The 22,614-nt window shown below is 38.1% G+C and overlaps 1 protein-coding gene across 3 annotated transcripts in view; it reads right to left on the bottom strand.

The window, feature by feature from the left end:
• Positions 1–22,614, bottom strand: part of LOC117394964 (microtubule cross-linking factor 1-like) — a 77,628-nt gene that overhangs the window by 25,280 nt on the left and 29,734 nt on the right. For 2 of the 3 annotated variants that reach the window (XM_059015637.1, XM_059015635.1), the window contains exons 4-6: positions 6,297–6,356; positions 3,922–5,241; positions 1,911–2,057 (exon numbers count right to left, since the gene is read on the bottom strand). In XM_059015637.1, the coding sequence (XP_058871620.1) occupies positions 1,911–2,057; positions 3,922–5,241; positions 6,297–6,356 (1,527 nt within the window). The remainder of the gene's footprint in view (positions 1–1,910; positions 2,058–3,921; positions 5,242–6,296; positions 6,357–22,614) is intronic. The other variant, XM_059015636.1, reaches the window with a different exon arrangement.

The raw sequence follows: 22,614 nt of genomic DNA, 5'->3' as shown, positions 1-22,614 counted from the left end.
ACCCCTCTGTTGAACGGTTCCGCCGACTGCATACGTGCAGTTGGGCAAAAATTTAAAAAATAAGTAATATTCTACTGTTGTTGTTACGTGTCCACTTGTGTGTGACCTGATCGCACAACCTCGCTTGGCTTGCGTTGTGCTGTGGATTAGCTGCACTGCAGTTTAAAGAGCTCAGTAATACCTACCAATAGGCAGGCATATCCCATAAGTATGTTGTTGGTCATCTTTGAATTCAATGGGAACTCCTTTTAATTTTTTTTGTTTAGGACTTATTTTTCTACCTGATTTCAATTTTGCCTCCCATTTACTGGTCAGGGGAACAGAAGATCAATTGGAGACCTACACTCCTGCTGTCAAGCCAATCGCCTCTTTTCATCCACTGAACCTAAACAATGCCGAGGCAAACTAGGCTCATCCAATGTATTTTCTAACCTCCCTCATCCCTCTACAAGATGGGGAATTTGCCATTATTCGAACCAGGACTCTTTTAATCTCCTTGCACTTCAAACAGCAATGCTTTTACAAGATTAGCCACTGGGGACATTAACATTATTATTTTTTTTTTTTTCATTTTTGAAAGCCAGATTTCCTTCAAGCCATTAATAAAGTATCTGTTATAATTACACAGTGTTCCCTTTTAAATTAAAAAAAAAAACAGAACAAATCAGGTAATGATATTTGACCCCTTAGCCAGTGACTTGAAAAATCAACAAAATTGAATTATACCCCTCATGTTTGATATCCAGTGATTTAAGAAAATAGCTTTTTGACATCATTATTTTTCATTTGGCTCAAGTGGGTGGGTGGCTGGCTGCTCTGGTTTTTAATTGCATTATCCCTTTTTAAATGTCTAGATAGTATTTATTTGTTGTTGTTGTTACCGTAGTTTATTACTATTTCATGATTTTATGATGCGTTACATTGTCCTTTCATTCCACCTCATCTGAGGACTGCAACAAACGCTACCTCAGGGTGGGGGTCCATTGTACCTACACCATGGCCTTATAAACAGAATGCTATTATCCACTACTAGTTTGGTCTTGCATGTTCTGTGAGAAAAAAGCGATTTGCAATGAAGAGTTTGGTTTCAGGATAATTGCATTCTGCCTTTCCTTTTAATTCGGATTAAAAGGGAAGGCAGAATGCATTGTATTTATGCATAGTGACAACACCATTGGAGGGTAGATCTAGTTATTCCTTGAATAGATGTGCCAAGAGAACACCTGCAATAGTAGCAATTAACAGATATTGTAAAAAATGTTTAACAAAAAAAACTGAAATAAGAAGCCATGGCCAAGAAAGCTGTGAGGGAGGAACTGAAAAAAATATAGGAATGAAACTGAGCTCTTCTCTACCTTTCTTACTCAACGCCCTTACATGGATTGTCAGTTTTGTGGACGCAAATAACTATACTGAAGGTCCTAGTGATAATTAATTATTATCATTAATAATTATATAAAATACCATACTAACTGGTATTTAAACTGGCTCAATTTCATTCTAAAAAGGGATAATGCAACATCCTTACCCAAACATGAAATGTGAGTGCATTAAACTGGGCCAAAATACTGTGACAGCAAAATATAGTACTTAAATCACAGTTACAATGCAGCTATATTGATGTGAAATTGCAATCATTGTGTACTTACAGTGATCCTAAATCCCAGACACATTATTTTGTGCTCTACTGTCCTATGCAAGGACATTGTTGTACTAGCCTGCCCTAAAACCCTATCCCTTTTCCACTAATGTTGGGTCCTGCCTCATTTGGTATTTTTGTCTATTTCAGATCTCTATTTCAGATTATTTGTTTGGGTCACAACTACAAACCATTTATCATTTACTTGTCTGAGACACAGGGAAGACAAATGCCTAATTTTTATAAAATGAAAGACTGGTTAATCACTGACCTCTATACTTAAATATTGTGGCCTGTAGTACTTATTGTCTCCATCGGCTCGTTGGCTTTGGTCTGTGCCCAGGCGAATGCTCTGGGTTTCTGGTTCCTCTCCATGCTCCTGGCCTAGCTGCCACTCTTTCTGATCCCTCAGTTTGAACTGTGGGGAAGGGGGGGGGAGGGGGGGGGGGCATTATGGGCGGTTGGTAAACAAAAACGAAGGACAGGGAGGGAATAAAGGAAACAAAAATGGGTAAAGTAGACGACTAAAAAAAACTACAAGACAAAGAAAAGCGTGAAGAGAAAAAACAACTTAAACACAGTGACGTAAGAGAGTGACGAGAAGAGAACCAAAATGAGGATGAGCAAAATTATGGGCTGAAACATCTGGGAAGAAAAAAGAGAAAGAGAGAAGAAAAAAGAATGCAAACACTGGTTATGAGGCGCATGCAATGAGGGATGCATGAGTCAAAAACCAACAGCTGACGCATAAGCCGTGAAGAATCAGAGGTGCAGGACTGCTGTCCTCCCATCGTGCCATGCAAACAAAGCCGTGTTCAGTGGCAGTTCTTTTCATTCCATTTTTATTCCATAAAAGGAAAATGATATTCTGTGGACATGCAACATCCTGATGATTCTTAACAATCATATACTTTTCCTGATCTAGCCAGAATGCCTTACTATATGACAAATCCCTGCAACATGTCTTCTATGCTGTACACTATACAATATGTGTGTTCAGCTCAGTATTATGTTGGGGAATCTCTGCCACTTTAAATCAACCTGCTTCACACCTCCTCAATGACCTTAAATACACGAATGACTCCCCAGTGCTGCCGAATTTCAGTGCCACACTGCATGAAAAAAAAATGATAACCAATTTGGCACTGGGAAATCTTCACTTTAGCTGTGTTTTTCAGTTAGGTCTTAAAGCAGCAAAGAGGAAAAACCATGAACAAGCATTTTTACATTTATGTCACAGAAAGACAAAAAATTAAATAAAAGCAGCAACCGCAGAGAAAAAACAATGAATTGAAGCTCGGTCTGTGTGCCAGCATTCCGCAGGGTGGCAACTTCACTTGAAGGTTTGAGTAGGCCTCATCGTGTCGACACAGTTCAAATTGACTTCAACTAAAGTCCCTTAGGGAGGAAATCAGCCTTGCAGGAATAATACAAGACCTGAGTTGATACCGTACAAGACACAAACTGATGACAAAACCGACACTGAGGCAGCAGTCATGTTTGAAGGCACTGGAGCTCAACAGCACAGTGTACCAGATTCAGCAGTTTAAAAAAAATTAAAAAAAATAAAACTGATTTACACTAATTGATTTATACTAATTTATGATAGTGGTCCACCTGTAATATATTTTCCAAAACTATAATATTCTACACCGATAAATACTACACAATAACCCTAGTCTTTCTGAGATTCATTTTCTTTCCACAAACCTTTAGCTATTATACCCAATACAAACAATGACAATTTCTAACTTTTAGAATCTGAATTTTGACAAAAATGTAATATTTATGATTTTTATCTCAATATATTTAATGTATATTTCTTTAAATATTAAATTTCACTGGGTAATCAAGCAATATTTCAAATGTTAATGTCAACCTGGACTTTCCAAGGTTGTATGTACAGTCAATAAGTCTCCAAGTGTTATTGATTTTATTTTGAGTTCAAAATGTGTCTGCTGCCTAGTATTCATTTGCCAGGCTACTGTGTATTAACAGCGTCTGGGAAAGCCAAAGTTATATCCAGTACAAACTCTCTGTATAAGAGCTGGGAAGGTTAAATGATACCGTCATAGTTTATCATTGCATTTTTTAATTTATAAAGAAAATAATCATAATTGTTATCCAATAAAGTTGCAAGGATGTTTATAAAATAGCTAAAATAGCTGGCATCTGAAGCGTTATCAAAAAAAAAAAATCTAAATTTGAACAAATAAAAAAGCTGCATGTTTCTTAGTTTTAATGTTGCTTTATTTTAATAGCACCCAGAAGCCTGTGCTTACCTGAAAGTCAGTGATGAGGTCTCTCCCTAGGGTTCCTATGGGAGAATCCCGTGACATGGACGTGATGCTGGACAGGAAGCTGGCAGATTCAGTGAGGTTAGGCATGGGGGAGAGGCCATCCACCTGTTCCCTGAGACCCTCGCCAAGGTGGTCTACCTTCTCAATGAAGGTATGCAGCTCCATCCTGAACGCCTTCATCCGGGTGTTGATGGCGTCTAGCAGTTGGGGCTCGGCTTTCCCCTCCGCCACATCCCCGTCCCCTCTGAACTCCTGATCAAGAGATCCTCCACTGGTCACAAGCAGCTTGTTGTCATAGATTAGGCTGTCAGTGTCAGTGATGAGCCGCTCAACAGTTTTCCCCAGCAGCTCCGCCTCACGCTTCACACTGGCCAAGCTGAGGTCGCTCACCTCAGACGGCTTTCCACTACAGAAGCCGGAAGTCTTCTCACAGAGATCATCAGAATCACTCTCCCCACCAATGGGTCCTTCCCTTTTGGGGTGTAGCGGCATCTGACGACCCCCCTCATCATCCTCACCCTCTTTTTTTCCGGCATCACTCTCAGCATCGCTATCCCTGGGGCTGGCTGTACGCATCCCCAGGTGGGACTCTAAGTCGTACCTCTGCACGTTAGAGATCAGGACCCGGTTCTCGTACTGCAGCTTCATTACCTTACCGCTCAGCTCATTGATTTGCAGACGGGCAGCTTTCAGTTCGTCCTGCAATCCTCCCCCACTATCACTGCAGGCACTGCTGGGCTTTAACACTCCATCTTCCTCTACCCAGCTTGCTTCCTCGCCCGGCCCAAACTTGAATCTGTTCAGCTCGCTGGTCAGCAGCTTGTTGTGGTCCTCAATCTCAGAGATTGAGCGTCTGAGCAGTTCAGCCTCTTCTTCCACGAACTGTAGGTGGCGCCTCAGCTCGGCGGCCGATTCCAGGGAATCTCCATAGGGGGAGGTGGGAACGCTGGAAATGTGCTCCCTGCCCAGGCAATCCCTCTCGTACTGGAAGCGGATGTCCTCGTTTTCAGCCTTCAGACCCCTGTTCTCCACCTCCAGCTCGACAAGCTTCCTCCCCAGGATGTTGGCTTCCTCCTCCACCAGCTTGAGTCTCAGCTTGAGCTCGGCTTCGCGGGTGCTGGGCAGCCCCCCACACTCTCCTGTTGGCAGGGGGCTGTCCACATCACCATACACCGACTTGTACTTCTGCAACTCCTGCTCCAGCTCGTCCTTCTCCCGACCCAGCTTGGCCATCTTCTTGCGCATCAGGGCCGACTCCTCTTTGGCAAACTGGAGCTGACACTTGATGTCGGCACTGTCCTCCTGCAGAGAAAAAAATAAATAGAACAGAAAATATGTGACGCTGCAAGTATCCATAAAGTTTGAAGCCCCAAACCTATGTCTAGGACAAGTCCTGTTTAGTGGTGGTTTATGTCTGTGGTTCAGAAAACAGCATGGTGAATGTGTTTACAGTACTAAGGCTGCCTCCTTTATAGGTGTAAAATTGTTATGAATGTTATTAATAATAATAATTAAGAAATGCATAAACTATAAACTAACACTTCTCAGATTGTTAGACTGAATCACGTATCTCTTTTTTACTTGTGTGAGCCATTGCAAGTCACAGTGTGATATTGACTGAAAGCCATTCAGTTATATCATGTTTTGCATGCGAGTCTCTATAAGGAACTACTTTCACCAAAACAGGGTGGTTTTACGAAAACTGTATCATTGAAGCAGTTTTTAATGGACAACACTGATACTGAACTGAACTGAAAGAAAATCAAAGAATACAGCTATTTCCCAAACATTAAGACTCAATGTGCTGTCTTATGCAGCTATAACTTTAAAAGTAACAGGACCTCAGTCAGCAACAGTTCATGGTCAGCAGCAGTTTTAGCATGAAGGGTTCATATAACCCTGCAAATATGAAGTCAGTACCTCAAATGGTATAAGACTTACAAGGCTGACAGCTTTGCAAAAACACTTGACACAGAGAATCACAGAATACACCTGCGTACCGATATATATCACAAGCTTAACTAACCTGGCAGCCTTACCAAGGAGCCAGGAGACTCAGGGTTGTCATTCCAACTTAGCCAGTAAATAACAATGTGGCCTTAAGTAGGTCCACTGACCTTTAATTTGGTAGAAGCAGGAGTCGACTGAAATAAATTAGTATTTTCTTGTGTAAACAAAAATCAGCTGTAGCTCACAGTACCTGGCGTTTACAGAAGTCTTCTTTTTTTTTCTAGAGGCTGTTTAGTTCTGATATTTCTAAGTATGTCCTTGAGTTAAAGTCTACTGCAGTATCAGCAAACTAAAGGATTGCATTGTTGAATATAATTGAATGGAATTGAATTAAACATTAGATCCACCTGAGTTGAAGACTTCTTTTCCTTATACATTTCTCGACTGCCTCTTCTCTTCAGGGAACTCTGTATAAATAGAAAACATAACATGTCACTGACATTTCAGAGGTTTACTTCCATTAACACAAACCCAGACCTCTTTGCAGAGAACATTTACTGAGAAATTAATCCAAAAGCACCCTCAAATAACGCTAGACAACGCAAGTGCATAGTAGCCCAGCCTATATAATATGTGGCTTGGGATATATTTACAAACTCATGTGTTTACTTTAACCTGTTTACTGTTATATCTACATCGGTGATGGCTTGTCATAAGAAGCTATAGAGGCTAAGCCTACATGTAATTTTGTAAAAATAAAAAAAAGCTTTCCAAGGTTTACTGTATTGCTATTGGCTAATGTAGCCTCAAAATGGGTGGGATTCTGGTGTGTATTCCACCTGCGATCACCCTCTGTCTGTCAAGTTTTACTGTATTTTTATTGGCTATACGATCCAGGTTTGCGGCTAGCCTCTACCACTCATAATGAGACTTAATCGTGATGTGTCTGTTGCCAGGCAGGGTATGGGTCACGTGTGGCTACTCCCTTTCAAAATCCATATGCAGTTCGACAAAGTTGTATATTTTTTCAGTGAACGATGACTGCCATCAAACGTTGTAGATTTTTTTTTTATTCATATGCCATTTTCCTCACTTTCAATTGAGGAAAAAATAAGAATAAAAAACAAAGGTTGTCCAAAGCCTAAACTGGACCATCTTCAGCATGGAAGACCAAACAAAATCGCCTTTTTAATTGCTCATGGTACGAAAAAACAAAATGGTTGACTGCAAGTATTCAACAACTGTTCTGCTGGCCTTGTTTGCTTTTTCAAACCATCTCTTCATCTTCCCCATGGATTTCTGTGGGCTACAGTGATTTGAAAAATCTTCCACAGGCTGTAAAAAGACACGCAACAGCACCCAGTCACGTGTCCGCAGAGTTAAAACTTCAGGTAAAGCGACTAATAGATGTCGTTATCTATTTAGGAAGACAGGAGTTGCCATTTTGAGGGCATGAAGAAGGTGCCGAATGATTTAATAAAGGGAATCATCGAGAACTAACTATGTTATTAGCAAAATATGACATGTTACCTGATATGCACATAAGTGAATCTACTGTGTTTACTGGACTGTCTAAAACAATTCAAAATGATTTGGTGTCATCTATTGCCTACACAGTACAGGGGAAAATAAAACAGAAATAGCTGCTGTCCCTTTTTTTGCATGGCAAGAGAATGAAACTACTAATCTCAGATTGCAGTTGTCAATTATCCTGAGCCTCAGGGCAAGAGAAACATTTTAATGACACTTTTGGTTTTAACCCAACCCACATCCATGTACATCTGAGCACTAGTATTTGTACTAGAGTATTGGTTTCCGAGTATAAGTATTATGAATATGAGTAATGGGTTCTCTGCACACCCCTAATTCTCCTTTTCTCACAATCACACACTAGAACACAAACACATTTATACAGTGGTAGCCACAGCTAGCTGTTTAAATGTTGCGATACTGTCGCGGTACAACAACGCAAAAATGCTGCAGCTGGAAAGATTGAATAAACCAATCAGTGTGCCTCAAGACACTCTCGCGATGAAAAGATTGAATAAACCATTTGAATTTAAGTTTGATGATGAGTTATCAGGTTACAAAACAGTACTGTATCAGTTGTGAATGAATATCTGTGCCAAAAACATCTATAAGCAAAGTTCCTACTCCTTTAGGCGGAGCATTTACAATGAGAAAAAAATCTGTTTCACCACAGGGGTGTTCTCTTAGCCAAAGTGTTCTCTTAGGAGGGGCTCCTATATGCGGAGAGTACTGTGCTATAAATAAAGAAGCTTTGTCACAATTTGTAATTATGAAAACTTCTTTTTACATTATGTTAATATGTAATTAAATTACTTTCAGCAAACAATATGAAATGCTAAACTGAAATCGCAAGCGCTTTTGTAAGTGTTATGTTTAACCACCCAGCTGCCTATTTATTTGAGCAATTTCCATGTTAAAAATGCTCTCTTTTTTGCAGATTTTTCATTCTTAGCCCTCAAATAAGCAATCTGGACAGTTTTCAAAATATTTTTTTAAATACACACTTTTTTATTGTGATTATGATAAACGGAAATGCAGTATTTAAATAGAACTTAAATAAAGAACAACAATGTGTTTACAATTGTAGTATTATAATATAGCTCACAACATAACATTTCGTTTTACAATGGCAGCATTATACAAGTGTAAATAACATATATATATATTTTTTTACAATGGCAACATTATAATAACATTATAATACTTGTGCAGGTATATCACTTTTTAGAATTTATTTTTTTTGTGTGAGATTTCAAAGCAGATGTACTTCAAACCCTCATCAATGCTAACGTCTTTATCTAGCACACATACATCAGAAAACTTCAATCATGTCATATACAGTATCTTCCCCAGTTTCAGGCACAGGTGTATAACGCTGTTATTGGCATTATTATTTGTGGTACAATAAATAAATAGGTCGTTTTGAGCAGTACCAATCCTGATGAGGGTTCCTTACAACCTGTGACAGGATGACGTTGTGGTGACATCAGGCCAGACTGCAGGAACAGAAAAACTGACACCAGGTAGGTACTGCAGTGCAAAAAGATGCAGGGTGCGCCGTTTATTTTAAATAACAAAAATAAAATAAATATTTCAACAAAAACACTTTGCTGACCGAGTGAAAATAAAACAGTTAAACAAAATAAATCACGAACACAAAACACAAACAATACAGTTCAGGCTGGGCGATCGCCTTCAATGAACCTATACGCTTTGTTTTAAATAAATTTCTCTCCTCTCGCTCTCCCGTACGCTCTTCTGTACAACCCACCCAGAGTGCTGAGAGCTGCAAGTTTATATGCAGGTAACCATCTCCCAATTTAGCAACAAATTAATCACTTAATTCGGGAGATGGCCACATTCAGCACAAGGTTTTTTTAATTACTGTGGATGGGGCTTCCCATCCACGCTATTAAACAAAACAATAACAAACGGCGCTTTGCCGTCATAACTACAAAATCATAACACGAACAAAAACCATAATAATAATACAACAATAAATACAACACAACAAACACAAAATAATAAACTGCACAGGGGCGGAGGGGTACCCCATTCTATAAATAAATAAACACTATATTTATACAGCAGGGTTTTCTACCGCCCTGCTACAACCTGTAACACCAATTAATAAATAAACAAATCTCCTCGTTTTATTCTCTGTAGATACACAGGCATCCATTTTTCACTCTCAGCTGTGTGTATACAGATGACCTGTTCTGTCAAACACATTTCTTAGGGACTGCTGCCATCTGCCAGTAAAAAATAAAACCTCATACACTTTTACAATACAGTTCTTATTTTTTCATTGAAGCACGTTAAAAAGACGTGTTAAACTTTGCAGATGCACATATAAGCGCCTGCACGCTACTGTCACGGGAAAGACAAATTTGGACTCGCATGCGCTCCATGTGGAAATCGCAGGATAAGCAGCTGGGTGGTTAATTAATTACTGTACTCACTAGTCATCCTACATTTTTATTCTTACTGGACATTGACAACTTTCACCCTTGGGAAATGTGTTGTTTACAAGAAACCCATTCATTACTTTTCTTCTTCTCTACTGTAGGCTGCATAAATACACACAGATGAGAGCGGGATATTTATTTATTTGCTCTACTTACTGTCGTGTGCATATACATTTTAATAACACATTTTTTATTTTTTACTATTAGGCAACATTTAGCGGAATAGATTGTTATTCAACTTATGTTAAAATTGAAGCTGTTACCAAATCGTACAGTGCAGTATAAAAAATAATGTAAGCTTTGCACTTTTGGTATTCAGGAGCGTGTGGCATCCTTTGGCGAAACACTGTGTTTCAGTTGTAATCTAGGAAACCATTTTCTAGTCAGACATCGCCCTCTAGTGTTTAACAAACCAGCATATCGCATTGACTTTAGTTTTACCGCGGAGAGTACCGCGCCATATTTCGTCATCTTTATAGCTGGCTGTGGCTACCATTGTATCAGCAAATATATTACTGAACCAAACATATTGTGATAGAGACTCCGGTTAAGTGCATAAGGGAGAGAGTGGAGGCAAAACCGTAAATGATCAGTACAATGAATTGACTATTGCACCAAAATAAGATTTTTCATTCTATAACTTTCTTGAAATGGGAGCTGAAATAAGTTGCAGTTGGCAGCAGGTGATTAGGGAGGTTGAATGGGAAATAATAAAGGAGACAAGGAGTTTGTGGACCATTCTGCTGGGAAGCCCTTCTAGAAATAGAAATTTGCAGGAGATGAAATTACAAAACATAAAATAACCGCTCCAATGCTGGAACAGCTTGAACCATAATCACAGATTGTCTCTACCTCCCATGGGGAGATTAATATGATGTAGTTTCAATGTTGATGAAGCAAGGACAAGGACACTTGTTCATAACTAAGAAAAACAGATGAGTTTCACATGTTTCTGAACAAATACAACAGTTTAAAATACCTACTTAACAAAAAAAAAGCAGCATGCAGGACTTCATGACCTATACACTTCAAGTTACATTTTGTTCAGTGCAATAAGCTCAAACAGAAGGTTTCATTTCAGAAAAAAAAAGTAAAAAATAGGTTAAAATAAACTAAATCTCACGGTTGTTATTGAACGTCTGCCAGTTTGTTCATGTAAAATCTGTATGAAAACAGGAAGGATACTTCAAGTGCCAACATAGTCATGCGCAGCAGTTCCCTGACCTTGTTGTCACTTTTTCTTTCAATGATAAAAATACATGTTTGCACTTGTTTGTGATTCTTTGAGAATAGAAGTGTACTTGTAACATTTTTAACAGGTACTTGTAAGATTTATTTAATTAGCTATAACCCCTTTATGTACAATAACTATATATATTTTTATTTTCTATTGAAACAAACTCATTTCTAATTTCTTACTAACCTATGAAAATGAGTGCATGGAGGAAATTGTGCATTCCTGTCAGGATTACAACCACCTTTAGGCGACTTTAAATCATTCATAAACACACAGATGGAAACCAGTTTCAATGCCATTTTACCTCAATGCCATTAAATGAAAATAACTCCCACAGATGGGTACAGTGATAAATACTGCTGGCTGGTGACACAGGAATGTTGACTGTATGGTAATACACAGTGAATGTGACTGTATGGTAATACACAGTGAATGTGACTGCGTAGTTCTTTTAAGCACAGTACTTGGACATTAGAGGTGTGTGTTTTGCAGTCATTTATTATCTAATGTATTTTATGACATGGTTCTGTTCTCAGAAGGATAAAATATCCTGGAAGCCGAGATATTTCTGCTTCCCTATTGGTGGAGCAGAAAGAGATGATTTATAATAGCAATTTAAAAGTCTTCCAAGTATAAAAGTTACCCTGGACAAGGCTCAATTAAAACGTCATTGTAAAAATATAATACATGTAAAATAGGGGTGCACCGATAAAGATTTTCTTGTCCGATACCAATAGCCGATGGTTATCTACCCATATCGGCCGATACCGATAGGATGCCGATAATAATACAGTGCAGGTAAGCTATTGTAAACAAGACATAGGGCCTATATTTCAACTGTTTTATAATTATAAATGTTAAAAAATGAACAGACATGGTTTACGTGTTGTACTTACGACAAAAATGAACAGGTATTGTTTACTTGCTGCATTTACTTCAGAAAATGAATACAAAGAATAACGTAGTATTACATTGTGTGCTTGACAGCAATTTATACAATTGTTTTACAACAGTCACACAAAAATAACATTTTGCATTTGTACTAAAAACACTTCTGTAGAAAAAAATATATAATGCAACATTAACTTTGATAGCCACTTGGTGTCAAACATTGCGTGATATAACTTCTACCTATACTGTATAGTAGAAAAGAAATGTGGCCTACGCGATGTCAACTACAACAACGATTGTTAAATTTTTATTTTAAGCATGCACTGATTAAAAATGCAGCACAACTTAAATTCAATTTCTGGTTACAAAATTCTCTCAAACTTTGGCACAGTAGACGGCACAGTAATAAATTTCTGCTTCAAAATGCCACCAAATACACCCGCAACCAATGCAGATTAAGCAAGATAAACAACAATTACAAAAGGCCATTTTGAAGTACATTGTGTAAAAAATAATAATAATAATAATAATAATAATAATAATAATAATAATAATAATAATAATAATAATAATGTAATAAACCGTCAGTCTGGGCTAACTAAGAGGACTTGTTTTTCTGTTTGGATGTGAAGAGGTGTTAAGCAGCACGGGGCAGACGAACACTCCTAATATTCAAATAAGAGAGCTTTTCAAAAAAAAAAAAAAAAAAACATCAAAATAATATTCTACTCGCAGTTCATCGTTGGAGTTAATGTAGCATCAAGTCTGTTCTGCTGCACACAACTCAGCTAGCCTATTGTTGTCTTCAGATATTAAAAAAAAAAAAAAATCCAACGCCGACATAAAAACTAAAGGTTATGGAACCATAGAACTTATGAAAGGGCTTGGAAATATCCAGCATCCTGACTGACTGCTAGCATTCCATTGCCATGTGGTTAAAAGAGTACAACCAATGGTTCACTTCTCATTTTACTACAATCAGGATAGTCACAGTTTCAAAATAATAATGAGACATTTTATAAGGTCAATAACATACTTGAAGGCGTGGGTGGTACTGATACAATTCTATAGGTGGTTGAAAACGCTCTTCTGCACCTCATGTCTCATAATGTGCGTTATTGCTTATATTTGAAAATGATCTTTTCTCTCAATGACCCTTGTGGGCGCTGGCAGCCAGACGGCACAATAGGAACCTCATACTAAAAACGAACTGCAGCAGGTCAGCACGTTGACTACAACCAATATTGGCTTAGGTTTTACATTTTTTTAAACCAGTCACAGAAACTAAAAAACAACACCCCAGAATGTTATACAGTAGAACCCCAAAGTTACGAACTGTGAGGCAGATTTCAAAGCAAGTACGGATCATTTTACTAGGAGCATTTTAGTTTTAAACAAAACAGATTTTTTTTAATCCAAAGAGTCTAAATGATTGAACAAGCTACCCAAACGCATTTCTTTTTTCTCAAAAACAAGTACTACGTTAACCCAGGTTTTCCTGGATGTTTAAATCTATGTTTTTGCTACAGTTACAATTTCAATGGCAACTTAAATTTTGCCATTTATAGTACTGTTTTAAAGACTTGAGCCATAACGATATGAGTATTGCATTACTGTGCTGTATCCTTGTATTATTCTTCACATTGAGAGTGTAGATAGCAGGTGTACACATTTATTAAAACCATTGAAAACTCATTTTCAGTGTTACAGATATTTCAGACTTACGAACAACCTCCATTCCCAAGGGGTTCGTAACTGATGTTCAACTGTAAATTACTCATTTTAATTTAATAATATCTACTTTCAGAATTAAAGAATTATAGAACTAGTAAATCTCTGTAAGTATACATTAGGATCCTTGGTTTAGTATCTTATCCATAAAGACAAGCTCTATAAGCAGTAGTTTTTTTTTCTATTACTCACTTACATGTACGCTGTTCTCTCTACCTTTCAGAGGAAGATTCAGGGAGCAGCAGTGTGGAGTAGTGGTTAGGGCTCTGGACTCTTGACCGGAGGGTCGTGAGTTCAATCCCAGGTGGGGGACACTGCTGCTGTACCCTTGAGCAAGGTACTTTACCTAGATTGCTCCAGTAAAAACCCGACTGTATAAATGGGTAATTGTATGTAAAAATAATGTGATATCTTGTAACAAGTGTAAGTGGCCCTGGATAAGGGTGTCGGCATATAAATACGAAATAATAAGAAATAAATACTAATAATTCAATCATAAGATGAGGTATGGCTGACATCCTCCTTGGCAAAGGGTGCAACACTATTTTGGATAAAACTGCCTAAAACCGCAACATGGTAATTAGTGTTCCTCAAAAAAGTTACTCACATAGATCACAATCAAGGCGCTGTAATCTTTAAAATGTACACAATTTGGTTTCCCTTCTTTTGACTCAATCTTAAGATAATTATGGTTGAATAAACAATGACTCACACCGTATTATTGTTAATGTATTTCATATAATCATCTAGGTTTACACAGGAGGTGCAAGTGGTTTATGTCCAAGGGCAAGAAGATGACTGGTTAAAAAGATCGAGTTCAGACATAGTGATAGTCAAAGGTATCTCTGAGGGTCATCTTGTAGCATCAGAAGCTAGTGCCAGTGAGCAGGCAGATTGCTTGATTGTATTAAGTGTTTTTTGAGTTGTGAATACCTGAATGTGAAAAACCATATGCAGGTAAGTATGTAACTGACATATGTCTCTGCTGCCTAGAAATGTGACTATAGACTCCTACACAGCTACAGTACAGATGTCGTTTGCAGTACCTTTGATGCACGGCTCACAGCAGGGCATTGACATAACAATGCAGTAAGAAGTATGATCAGCCCTTCTGAGCTGTCAATATACTGCAATTGAGAAATGGTGGACGGCGTAGTGTATTCATTCAGTAGTTAAATATAAAATATGTACATGTTTTTAAATCAGCACAGAAAGCCTTCCGTGGCCCAAGGACAGGTTTATGCTAGTGAAAGGACACACTCAAGCTTGATCGTGAAAATAACTGGAAGAAGATTCCACCCAGAGCTAAGAGAGAAAGCCTGCAGGGAGTGAGCGGCTGCACTGAGCAAGGAAACAGGAACATCAGCACCATCCATCTCTGTCCCATTAATGTGAAACACAGAGGCCACAGGTAAGGTGCTCCCATTACAGCAACTATCTACATTAAAGTGAAACAACACTTTCTTGGAGTATCGTGCAGAAGGTTTGACAAGAAGGATGCCATAGCTGTGCCTGTTGTCCACAGCTCTGAAAATATCTGCAACACATGATAATAGCTGGCATTTGCCTGTAATAAATTCCCTTTCCAACAGGAGACAATAGCTTTTGCAGATGGCTTGCTTGTATGTCTGTTCATTGTGAACTGGGACTAGGAAAAGGGGTATCGGTAAGACATTCTGAGTACTGCTTTCCACCTGCTATGTGTTAGCTTGCTGGAAGCAGACAGCCCTGGCTAATGCTATGATTAATACTAAATACATCTAATTCTTGCCTAGTAACATTTGCAAGTTTACCATGTTTCCAGACAGGATTAAATACCCCATAATGGGCTATATAGAAAAAGTCTAGCACTGCCACTGTGTACTGTTCATACAATACACTGTCTCATCACATTAAAACACTGGATTGAACCAGAAAGGGTGCCTTTTGTATTCCCTGGTTGAATCTATCTTGTGAAGCAAAAAATTGCAGAACATTTGCTGCAATATACTATAATATTGGACAATATTTTCAATGGTTAAGAATGACTGTGTAACATATGAATGAGAATTTTAATTTATTCTCCAGTTCCAAAAAGAATCTCAGCTACAATGTACACTACGATACATACAGCCTACTATTTGTCAGCAGCTTATGTATTTAAAAAGAACTCCACCACCTCCTAAGTCTTTAAATTAGCATTATCTTTTTTTTTTTTTTTTTTTTTTTTTTTTACAGCTTCAGGATTTCATCCCAAATGATCAGAAAGCACCTAATGGGTCACTTATCTGCAGGCACACCACTCTTTCTCTGACTGATTCCAGATCCTCAACACATATTATCTACTGGTAGTTAGTACTGGCATTTGTGCACATACTTAACAAATACTCTTTTCACTTACTGAAATAGAGTACGGTTACACCTTCTGAGGTCACTATATGTCCAGACCCAGTCCATCTGCATTCACTTACACCTAGTATGTCTAATTTGTAGTTTCTCATTTCATTGTTGAATTGCGCTTGTTTGGATGCTTCATACGTGGTGTGCACATTCCATGTACCAAGTCATAGTTTTGTTTTCAGACCCAGAAAACTGTATTTTGTGCTCTGAACTTCCCGAGCTGGGCTTTCATCCAGAACATTCATACTTTCGGTTTGGTGCCTGGAGTTTCCTGGATAGCCGGATAAAAATAAGAGTTTCGGTTGTAGTTTCTGTAACGTAATAGGTTTTTACAGGGTGAGGTTGTTGCCCTCACGCCCAACCCCCAATCTGGAGGACCAGGAGACTTGGTCTGGTCTCTCTTGGTCTGGTCTCTATCCTTTAACCTGCCTGGCTTGGGTGACCCTACAGGGAGTAATGACACTCCTGCCTCTCAGTCGTAGAGACATGCAGGCTTTCCCAACATGACGAGGTTGCAGTCTCATTCGGGAAAGAGCTTGTAGACATGTGGGTGAAATTTCTGAAGCAGTTTATCGATCCGCAGTAGTAAAAATCTGCCTGCAAAAATTAACAGAACCTCATGAACAACTTACACACACACACACACACAGAAGAACGTGGACCTATTTCTGAAAAACTGCTTTGTAGTACATGCTTAAACATACCTTAATTATATGTGGGATAATTCACAGCACACACACACACACACACACACACACAGAGTCACTTGGTCCTTTTGAAATGATTTTTAAGGGATAATCTTCCTAGCCTCACTTGAAAGCTTCTTATAGATAACCCCTGATAAAGTTTCTCCAAAAGCTTTCTTTTTCTAGTAATCATTCACATAATCTTTTTTTTTCTATCTGAGCATTGTTAAGTCCTTAGTAAGAGACTGACAGAGGAGAAATGTAATGACAAAGAGAAATGATTCCAGGAAAGTTGGTCTTAAAGTGCAGTAAAGTGTGCAACTAAATACAGCAGAGGTTATCTAACCCATGTATATTACATATAGAATAAAGAGAGAACCAAAACACCAGGACAATATATTGTAAATATGTTGATAATAAAAGGCAAGTGGATATTAGCCAGCTGTTTCAGCCTCCTGATGGATGACTTCACTTCTGACACTGCGCCGGGATTCACTCGAGCCTAGACATCTACTGCAGGCGTGGTACTCCACTGTGAAGTCAACAGACAGCCCACACATTACATCAACCCCGAACAATCACGGTTAACTAGCTTAATAGCAGGAGCTGGCACTGTCCCATTGGCACTACCACCCAGCAGTCAGAGTCATTGGCTTCTGGCAGGGCTGATTGAAAAGGAGTTGACGGAATGTAAAATAGGACAGACTGTATATCAGTTTCACAGCTGCACTTTGTTCATAAAGATTCTAAGGGCTTTTTTTTTTTCATTATCCACAAGCCTGTATGTAAGAGTTACATACTAGTAGCGTAGGCTCATAGTTGTAATATTGTTAAAACAATATTATTAGAGCACTATCCAAAAGAATACAATTAATGGTTCTCAGTCCACTGAACATAATAAGCTGCAGTCACCATAGGAACAGGGACTCATAGAATACACATGGCTACCATCACAGAGTTCGCTGAGGTTTCAAACAAACAAATATAAAATGCTTGGTCAGTTAGACATGACCAGATATGGTTTAGGAGCATAAACAGAAGTGTAACAGATCTGCAGTTTTGGGGGATGAAAGACAAGCTTATTCTCACACTTTTAAAAATCACTATTCTGTGAGTTTGTAGAATTGCAGTCATAGGAATTGGGAAGATCACAGAAATCAGACACTTTTCATGTAACGACTTGTAATGTCTGTAATGTGCTCATGAAACGCTGCTTTACGTCCATTTCAAAGTCAAATCATTGCACTGGTCTTCCTACGGCACAGTGTACTTAAAAGCAACAGTTTACTTCACTGTGATGACCAGCACTCGCTCCAAGTGCTGGTCATCACAAATGCACACATTTTTCTCAATAACTGGCAACAACCTTCGCACTCAGTTAACTAACTTTCGCATAAGCATATTTGCATCTGTCTTGCAGCTGATTCTCCAATTTCCCTGTAAAAATGCACGTCACATTCCTGCACCGCTCGCTCGAGCGCCATCAAATCTACTGGTACAGGGTGGGTGAAGCAGGCATCTGGTGATTCTGCCTCTACTGAGAGGGCTGCTCAGTGCTGCTCAGGAACTTTACAGTTTTGAACACGTTGTATAATTGAATACCAAAATCAGTGAAGCACAATCTTTCTGCATTATTTAGAAGTACAAATACTCCAGTAAACATAAATAAAAACCACAATACTCATGCTTTGAAGGTTTTTGTTATATTTTCCCTTTTAAAAAAATGACCATTTCAGAAATATCATCATCTCCAGCATTTTGAAACTGGTAAAAATGTAATCAGAATATTAATTGAGTCGAAAATACACATTTAAGTGTATAATATATTGTTAAGTTTATTCATCATGTGACTTCATTCACATGTATGCTGAAACTCAACATGGTGTCTGCACCAACGAAGAAAAAAATGCAATGTTTCAGTAAAAGATAGAGCCTAAATTCACTACTATGCAAAAAACAGGTACTGGACTGTGCTCAAGAATGTAAGTTAACCAAATTAATTGCATGTAATTATTGTTTAGTTTATTTATTTCCATGCTACATGCCTTTAATAAAGCTATACTTAGCAATATTAAACCATGGCCCTTTCTTAATTACATTATATTATCTGACGATGAAGAAACAAGCTCAAAGCTATTTTTCTAGCTATATATTCCTTGAAGGAAATTGATCGCGTTACTGTGTAAAGGATGTAGTCACTACACACCGTTTGTTTCATAAAGACATTCTTTCTATCTGGAGACACACTTGTTAAATTTAGCAAATAAGGTAGAATTAGCAAAGAAACAATTGGGAGGATTAATTATGCATTTACATTAAAAGGGATGCTATTTAAATTACAAATCGTGTGATACATATCACTGAACCTGTGTAGAGCAACAAGTCAGTCAACCCTACGCTTTTTTTTATCAGTGTTTCATATTTTATCTTGGTTATTGTAATGCCAGTAAAAAGCTAAACTTAATTTGTGTTGTACTGTACATAGGATTACTCACATGACATTGCTGGACTGTTACTAAACTGTTTCATATTTTGTATTGTTATTGTAATGCCAGCAATAAGATCAACAGATCTTTTCAAAACACCTTTATTTGTAGACTGAACTACAGTGTTAGTGGGAGGCTGTAAATATGATTCTCACAACAGTGCTGGACATTTGTTTTCTGAACTGTTTTGTAATATAATTCTTAGGTTTTCCTGCTTATTTTAATGCCAGCAATGAGCCAAGTGATGTCTATAAACATTATGACAGGTTTGAAGTGTCTTCAGGTGCTTTACTTACTATTACAGCAACACGAGTCATATTAAAAAACTCTTGGCTTTAATAAAAATAAAAAAGAAAGAATTGTGGTAATATTTATTAATTTACTTATTTTAAACTATCAACATTATATTTATGTTCAAATGCCATGTTTAATTATTAATATGTTGATAAAAAGTGGTGGAAAAACCTGGAAAAAAAAATAGAAATAAATTTTTCTATTCCAAAAAATGGAAAATCAGTAGCCCTAAGATGGTTGCAATTGAAGGCAGTGCAACGCCAGTGTTTTATACAGTAGTAAAAAGCAATTATATGCAGGCCAACAGTTAAGCATGCAATCTATATCTATAACAACTGACAGGGCTGCGTTTATGATAAGATTATATATATGTAAGTAAGTAAGTAAATAAATAAATAAATAAATAAATAAATAATCAATCAATCAGAGGATGATTCAGAACCAGAGGCACAGCCACAATAAATGTCATGTTTAAATTGTAAAACAGTGTTGAGAGACTTGTGTTGGAATATTGTTTCAAAATGGTATTATGCAACAAAAATATATTAAATGGGTTAATGCGTGGCCAAAGGTTTCTCACTGGTAATTTACCATTTCTCAGTCAAAACAGCAAGTTTCTCAGTAACTAAAAAGCTTAGAGGGAACGCTGGTGATAACTTCTGTCACTGCATGCCTTTTTTTTTTTTTAAGGATGACCCAGAGGAAATACAACTGAAGACAGCTCCATGAAACAGTCATTACTGAACAGTGACGGTTCTTTTCTGTACTGCAGCAGTACATCTTGAGAATTAGACTTTATACTGCATTACAATGACTTGGAAAATCTATATGAAACACATGAATGAAACTTTACAAATTACTTGTACGTATCTGATTACATTATATTTTAAACAGCTATAGACCTTTCAGTTTCTACATCCTAATAATGTTTCAAGAATCTCTACACAGCAAAATACAGCTACAATTGTCTGTTTAATCCAGTGTTCCTCATTATATTGCACAGTTACTTGTATGGGTACGTTTTCCAAAACAGTCATATGGTGTTTCAGGAGGAGATGCTCTGTTTACTGCCTCTTGAAAGCCACACTCGGGGGCGAGATGTATGTGAGAAGCTGACAGATTTCTTTGATGATCATAATGTACAGTGTGATAAGCTAGTTTCAGTTTGTACAGACGGAGCGACTTCAATGATTGGATGTGAAAATGGTGCAGTGTCGCTGCTCAGACAAGCCAAAGGTGTTGGAAAGTTTATTTCATACCATTGCATAATTCACCAAGAGGCTCTGGTTGTAAAGATAAAAGAAGGGGAACTCTCTCAAGTCATCAATCTTGTGAAAACAATAAACTACCTGCGTGCACAAGCCTGAAACCACCGCCTCTTCCGCAGGTTTCTCAGTCACTACGATGTAGAGTATAACGACATCATTCTGCACAGTGAGATTCGTTGGTTGTCTCGTGGACATGTACTTGAGCGTTTTTTGTCTTTGCTTCCAGTAGTTTGGGATTTTTTAACCGAGCAAGGCAAAAACGAAGCAAAGTTTTCCGACCCTAACTGGATATTAAAACTAGCTTTTCTCACAGATATGACTGGGTATTTAAACACCCTGAATCTCTCCCTGCAAGGAAAATGTAAAATTGTGAGTGACATGCTGCAGTGTGTGCTTTCCTTCCAAAGCAAAGTGGGCTTTTGATAAGCGACTTGCAAAGAGCAGAGTTCACACACCATTTCCCCAAACTTGCGAGCATCACCACTGAACGACCTGAGCTGAAGGATCACAACAGACCTGACATATTTGTGACGTACATGACTCAACTGAGGGAGAGGTTTGAAGCACGATTTGGTGCCTTTTGCAATAGGAAGGTTTTGTTCCATTTTTTACAAAATCCTTTTGTTGTACCAGTGAGAAACAACTCTACTGAACTGGCACAAATGGGGGCAGCAACTGCCAATTCAGACTCTGAACTTTTGGAACTGCAAGCTGACTTTGATATGCAAGAGATACATTTGACATGCTCCATGCCAGAATTCTGGTTTAAAGTTCCTCAAGAAAAATACCCCACATTGGTATCCTGTGCTTTTAAGGGACTGTCCATGTTTGGTAGCACATATGTGTGTTGTTGTGTACTTACACTGTTATATAACTTACCATATTTAAATAATGAGACAGAGACGGGTGTGGCTGATCAATGCGGTTTAACAACGTAAAACCCAAAACAATGCACTGGAGTGCTCAGACTAAATTAGTATCATTAACTATACTTTAGTTTCAGCTCAGCAGTTTCACTACTGCTCAGTATATAACAGTTCCTCCCTTCTAAGATTTCAATTACCCCCTTTTTGTTAATTATTTGGAATGTCTCTTATTTCAATTTTTATTTTGCAAATGTCCTTTTATTTATTTATTTATTTTAAAGGTCCAATCTCTTTGGTGGATTATGTATTCTTGTAGGATAACGTTTCTCCAAAACTGGTACTGGTTCCTGGCTTCTAATTAAAGTACTTCCTTCAGATGACATCTCTGCCTCATGCTGGTTCTCCACATTGTTGGTAGAGGGGGGCCCTCTTCTGTAGATGACGAAGGAACAACATCGTCTTGTGAATCCTCTTCTGATACAGCAGTAGATTCTCGTAGCTGATCGATATGGCGGTGCCACACCACGTTGGGAGCAACTTCCACCATGTATGACAATGGTCCTCTTCGTTCTTTGACTTTAGCAGGAATCCATTTCTGATTTCCCCGATAGTTCCTTGCTAACACTGGCTGACCTGGCTCTAGTTGTCGTGCTTCATCTGTCGGTTCTGAACTTCACGGCGAACATTTGGTTTTAAGTCCAATCTCGATCTCAAATTTCGACCAAGAAATAACATTGCAGGAGTTTGGTTTGTTGTAGCATGTGTTGCATTGCGGTAAGCGAACAAGAACTTGGCAAGTTTCTGCTGCAGTGTTCCGTTCTCACCCGTCATGGCTCTGAGTGCTTGCTTTAGTGTTTGAACAAATCTCTCCGCCAATCCATTTGTGGAT

Source organism: Acipenser ruthenus, chromosome 3, assembly GCF_902713425.1.
Source record: "Acipenser ruthenus chromosome 3, fAciRut3.2 maternal haplotype, whole genome shotgun sequence".
NCBI lineage: Eukaryota > Metazoa > Chordata > Actinopteri > Acipenseriformes > Acipenseridae > Acipenser > Acipenser ruthenus.
This window is presented reverse-complemented; position numbering and strand designations above follow the sequence as displayed.